Source organism: Crassostrea angulata, chromosome 10 (assembly GCF_025612915.1).
Source record: "Crassostrea angulata isolate pt1a10 chromosome 10, ASM2561291v2, whole genome shotgun sequence".
In the NCBI taxonomy this organism is placed as follows: domain Eukaryota; kingdom Metazoa; phylum Mollusca; class Bivalvia; order Ostreida; family Ostreidae; genus Magallana; species Magallana angulata.
The window spans coordinates 44,022,188-44,027,829 of NC_069120.1; the positions used below are offsets into that span (position 1 = coordinate 44,022,188).

Sequence of the window (5,642 nt, forward strand, 5' to 3'; positions counted from 1 at the left end):
TAATGAAAAAATAACATTCAAATTGAAAGTGGATATTTTCCTGGATAGATTACAGCTAATTACATCTTCTGTAATGTCTGTTTTGAATTGTTTGTAAGGCTGTCTGAGATATCCTTACCTTCCACATACAAAATATTTATCTTACACCATTTTTTATGTATAAATATAGGTATGTGCGTGAATACGTACATATATAAATCAAACATAATTATTTCCATTTTCTGTTTTTGATATATACGAAACAAATTTCACTTCCAGAGGCGATGGTGTTTTTACATTAAGTTAACGTTAAGTGTGGAATTCGATACACTAGGAACTTTAATACTTAAAACTGACCCGGTGTCGACGAGCTCGCTACATGTATAAAAAAATACTTTCAGGAAATTTTGATATTGTGAAGTACTAGTAATTATTTCATGACAAGCATCATCGTAAACAGCTTTATCAGGTCAACCAATGTTTAACCTCTTTTTAGAAAGTTATAACTTTATCTACTTAAAAACCCCCGACCATAGAGAGGATGTCCCCATGCGTCTTATAAAGGGGAAATTTTTATATCTAAATAAATGCATGCATGTTGGTATTACAAAATAATCATTAAAAGAGTACATCATCCTATATATATCTCTATATTATATATACTTATAGAATTACAAGACATTGATGAAACCGTACAATAAATAATAAGGCTTATGAAATCAGTGATAAATCTACTTAAGCCAGTCTATACAATGAAAAACAGAAATAGAGTTTGATTATAATACACAAGTAGGGCAAGGAGCTTTAGCTACAGTCTCTTGGCATTCCTACATTCCACAACTGATTTACTGCGAGACTTCTGTCAAATGCCGACCAGATCGATGGACATTTATGGCGAAAAGATCACAAAAAATCAAGCACGGGCCCACAAATGTTTTCAGCTTGGATCTGCCCGTTCATCAATTACCGAGTACTACTTCTAATTATTGCAAGTCATTATTTGGAAGATGGTCAATCAAGTGATGCTTTGTAGACTTTGAGCGAGACGATCACTAAAACACTGATTAAGGTTTCTTTTCTCTCCTAGCTTCTTTTTTCACTTTCATCTTCCCAGCTTAAAGAGAAACAAAACTTTGTTACATTTCATGACCGTTAATAATACTTATTAGTAAATAAAGTGGTGTTTTTCAAACGGTGTATATATATATATATATATATATATATATATATATATATATATATATATATATATATATATATATATATATATATATATATATATATATATATAAAATATTATATATATAAAACACAGAGAAATTCACTTTTTGTTTTATATATATATATATATAAAAATGTTAAAACATTTTCAATGAAATTGTGTGTATGTATTGTATGTATTCTAATTTGAGCTTGTACATAAATCTCTTGTATTAAGCTATCGTATATCTAAGACTAATGAATCTTCAAAACTTACCCGTTGCATTAGATTTCCCACTACGGGACGTCTGTCTGTATAAACCGGGAACGAACCAGCTGAAGAGAGTTGTGGGAAGACGACACCAGCGCCCTCTGAGGATGCCTTGTATCTATCCGGTTGGAACGGAAGATACGCCACAAAACGTTGTCCAGCTTCCGGAACATCAACTCCTACGTTCGGATACGGAATGTAGATTGGCAAATACGGGTACACCATTTCCCGGTTATCTCTATTGAACGGAATGAGCATATTGTATGGCTGGCCCGGAAGTCGAAAAGGAACGTATGCTGGATTGCTCCGGAAGTTTTTGATGTAAATCGGCATAGTGCCTCTGGGAACGTCCGTTATACGTTGGGGGATAGGAACCATACCCTCACCTGTTGAGTTTGAAAATATCCGCAGGTCAGGGTTGGTTCGATCTAGAAGACCTTTCAAATAAGAGAACCAAGAATCGTCTCCAAGTTCCGGAAGTTGCAATGGAGCAAATCCTGGAAATGCCGGTGACAACGTTAACGAACTTGTTGCGTTTTGTATTGTTTGAGGATCGGTGGAGCCGACCAGGTTTCCAGTCGTTAAAGTTTGCGTTGGTGCCGCCCCAAAGTTGATGCTTACTCTGTTGTTCTCCACCAAACTTCTGTCATTGTTCAGCAACTCAATAGGTCTTAATCCAACACCAATGGGCTCCTGTGAACCCGGATTTGTGTTCAAGTTATTAGGGATCTGGTTGTTCTGCGGCACACTGTTCTGCGGTACATTGATTTGTGGTACACTGTTCTGCGGTACATTGACTCTATCTAACTGGAAACCGCCAGATGCTGAGCTCAGCAGTGAGTTTGTTTGTCCTTGAGTTAAGGTCTGAGTGTTCGCGTTCACGCCGTTGCTGTTAGTGAACGAGTTACCTCCCCTTGCATTTTCTCTGAACATATCAGTCATTACAGCTTCCGCCACTGTCCCGAAATCTAAGTTCCCCACATCCACTGTCACCCCTGAATCTGACACTAGGTTAGAGCTTTGGGTATTCACGGTGCCAAAATTTGTCCCGGAGACAGACCCCGTCAAGAAAGGTGAAGAAGTGGGTAAATTAGGTGCCAACTGATTAGCGGGATTGGAGAAAAGAATTTGTCTCCGGGGAGGAGGCGGCTGAGGTACGAAGTTCCTCTGTCTGTTCAGTGGTGGAAATGATCCGGGAAAAGGAGCTCCTGGAAACCGGACAGGGCCAGGTCCTAGCGGAAACCGACGGGGTCCTCGGAACCTCATTTGCCTTGGTCGTAGAACCTGTGTAAATCCATAGTCACAACACAAAGCCACGGTTACCAGCCAAAACACCAGATAGCCCATCTTCTACAAAAAACACAGTATGGATGATGCATTAAGTTACTTACTTGATAGAAATCTTGCATAAATTTCATAAATGTCTATAATTTTTTGCTATCAGATTTTTAAAAGCTCCTCATTGCATTATCTTACCTTATCGGACATCAGTGAGAGTGCAGAAGATCGGCCTCCGTTGACATGCATTGTAAAGTGAGGCACTAACGGGGTTTTTGATGAAAAGCACACGTGGTAGCTGCAATTTCTGTCACCTTTCGGAATCCCTCGCATGTGACAAGCCGCGCTAAAGATCCATGTCTCCTACTATAGCGCTTTGTTTATGATTTTCGCCTTTAAATTGATAGGTAAATATGATTAATATGGCATTAGCACATGATGTCGGCGATAAACCATCTTTTATGCAACAAGCATTGAATATATCGAGACTATAAAAATACAATCTTTGACAAAGCGCCGTTGTTAGAAGAAGGGCCGTATAAAAACTATGACCAAAGAAATCGTGCTCTGAAATTATCACTGACTCAAAGATGATTAGAAGGGACTGAGGGATAAATTGGTTAGTACTGTTGACTAACAGGAAATCAAAGATATACTGTTCTTACACCGATGTCTTGGTCATTGCTGGTGACAAAATCAGGGAAGTAATGGTGGACATTGCGAGGAAGTCATACGTTTAGAAAAAAATATGTATATTGACCATAATCATACTTTTACAGGTATTTGATTGAGTGTTCATCCTATTATAAAAACACTTCTTCATGAAAGTGGCAGAAGTAATCAGGCACTAAGCATTGTTTTTGAAGTTAGGGGGAACAGAAAAAATCAGGGTGGGGCAAGTTCCTTAAGAATTTAAAACATGTCTGTGACAAATATGATATGTATGTAAGAAGTAGTTGCATAATTATCTTCTTTAAACCCATCATCATCATTATTGATGTTCATCACTTACCGCATTTATAACCACATAAGGATGTATTTATATAATTATGCGTAAGGAAAAATTCGTACAATTTTCCTGTTTGACAGTTGCTTTGCTATGTATAGAAGCAGGTAAAGGCCTATATACTTACCCAAGTTTTAATTTAAAAAAAGAAGGGCCTAATGATAAATAAATTAGTATATGGTACTCAAAACAAATTGATAGATATTGTATAAACAATATAGTGAGTGGGGGTGGGGCTATTTTAGTCTCAGGAAGGACAGCGAGTGGCCGAAATACCTTGTAACTGTCCATTGGTCAATAAAACTGGGAAGATTGAAGTAGAATCAAGAATTCCGCGTCAACGAAGACAAAATGTATAAAGGCGAGAATGTCTTTACCAGCTACATCGTGTACCTAGCTCAAGGCTATATAAACAAAACAGTGTTCAATAGAGAAAAGTTTCTCACGAATATGTGACATTTGTACTCTCTCTCTCTCTCTCTCTCTCTCTCTCTCTCTCTCTCTCTCTCTCTCTCTCTCTCTCTCTCTCTCTCTAACACACATTAAAACCCATTAAGTCCCGTCAATTGCATGTGATATACTGGGATGTTAGATACATAAGGGTGTGGTCAGACCAGTTTTTCATATATATACACGATTCTTTGAAATGGGAGTAATTCAACTGTTAATGTAGTCTTTTATCTTTTTAGATTAAAGCAAAGCAATGGGTTGGTAATAAAATTTCTATAAAATACTACATTTTAACGACGGACACCTCATCAACAGAGAATTTGGAATCTTTCGGACTTTATTGACATTAAGAATGTTTAAAGCATCCAACGTTTATGCTCATGTACATAAAAGCTGATATATGTTTAACACAAAAAAACCTTTTAATTTTTGCATTTTATTTGCAATCCATCTGTTAGTTTTTCCGTGTATACTAGTAATTGACTATCCGGGCGAGAGAATAAATCATCTCAAATCTATATGTATTGTACTTGGAAATTATGTACTCAAGACTTCGATCGTTGTAAAAATTAAGTCGTAAACATGTAATACATTGTAACTTGATACTTTTAGGAAATTACATACTACATGTATGTTTGAATACAGAAAATAAAGGAAAATTACGTTTTCATAAATACATTATATCCACATCAGTCAAAGAGTATTCAGGGCCGGATCCATGTATGTGTCAATGTCAGACAGACTTGTACTTATATTTGATGACCAATGCTTCCTTATTATCAATCGGATCACAAAATATTGTATTACTTTGTTAACGGAACGCAGTGCCATGCTCTATGAAAATTATTCTAACTGAGGCTTGAGGAAAAAACTTGCATAGATTTGTGACCCAAATGTTAAAACTATATTTGGAAAACCATTAAAAATAAATTATGATGGACTTTGGAATGTAAGAGGTTGATTAGATAAGTACATTTCATATTTAATGAATGTATTTCTGTTTAAAGAGATGTATGTATGTGTACGTATACATTTTGAAGAGAGTTTACTACCACAACTCCTTATTTTGTTGAGGGAACTTGAGTTAGCTTTTTAAATAAAAATGCAGCAGTGTTCGTTTATTTTTAAAGTCGTGGTTACAGCTGTGTAGTCTTTTCAGAGTCGTGGGCAGGCACTTAGTATCGTTTTTGAAAGTTTGAAGGGAGGGGCAGACTCATCCCAAAAATCTTGACGAGCGCCAAAAAAGAAAAAAAAAGGCAACGAAATATATGAAATCTACTACGTTTTTTGTTGTTTGTTTGTTTTTGTTTTTTTTTGGGGGGGGGGGGGTATATAGCGTGGTACATACCTATAACTTCAACTTCACTGTAATTTTTCTACTTCAATTTTTCACAGGTCTCAAAAAAGGGAGAGGGGGGCAAATACTTGATAATTTACTGTTTAATATCACGTGTAAAT

The 5,642-nt window shown here is 36.4% G+C and overlaps 1 protein-coding gene across 1 annotated transcript; it reads right to left on the reverse strand.

The window, feature by feature from the left end:
• Positions 1–514: 514 nt before the first annotated feature.
• LOC128166583 (uncharacterized) lies at positions 515–3,074 on the reverse strand. Its single transcript, XM_052831850.1, has 3 exons — positions 2,927–3,074; positions 1,457–2,800; positions 515–1,093 (listed from the first exon to the last, which is right to left on the reverse strand). The coding sequence occupies exons 1-3, from the start codon at positions 3,059–3,061 to the stop codon at positions 1,082–1,084; spliced, it is 1,491 nt and encodes a 496-aa protein (XP_052687810.1). The 5' UTR covers positions 3,062–3,074; the 3' UTR covers positions 515–1,081.
• Between the last annotated feature and the right edge of the window lie 2,568 nt (positions 3,075–5,642).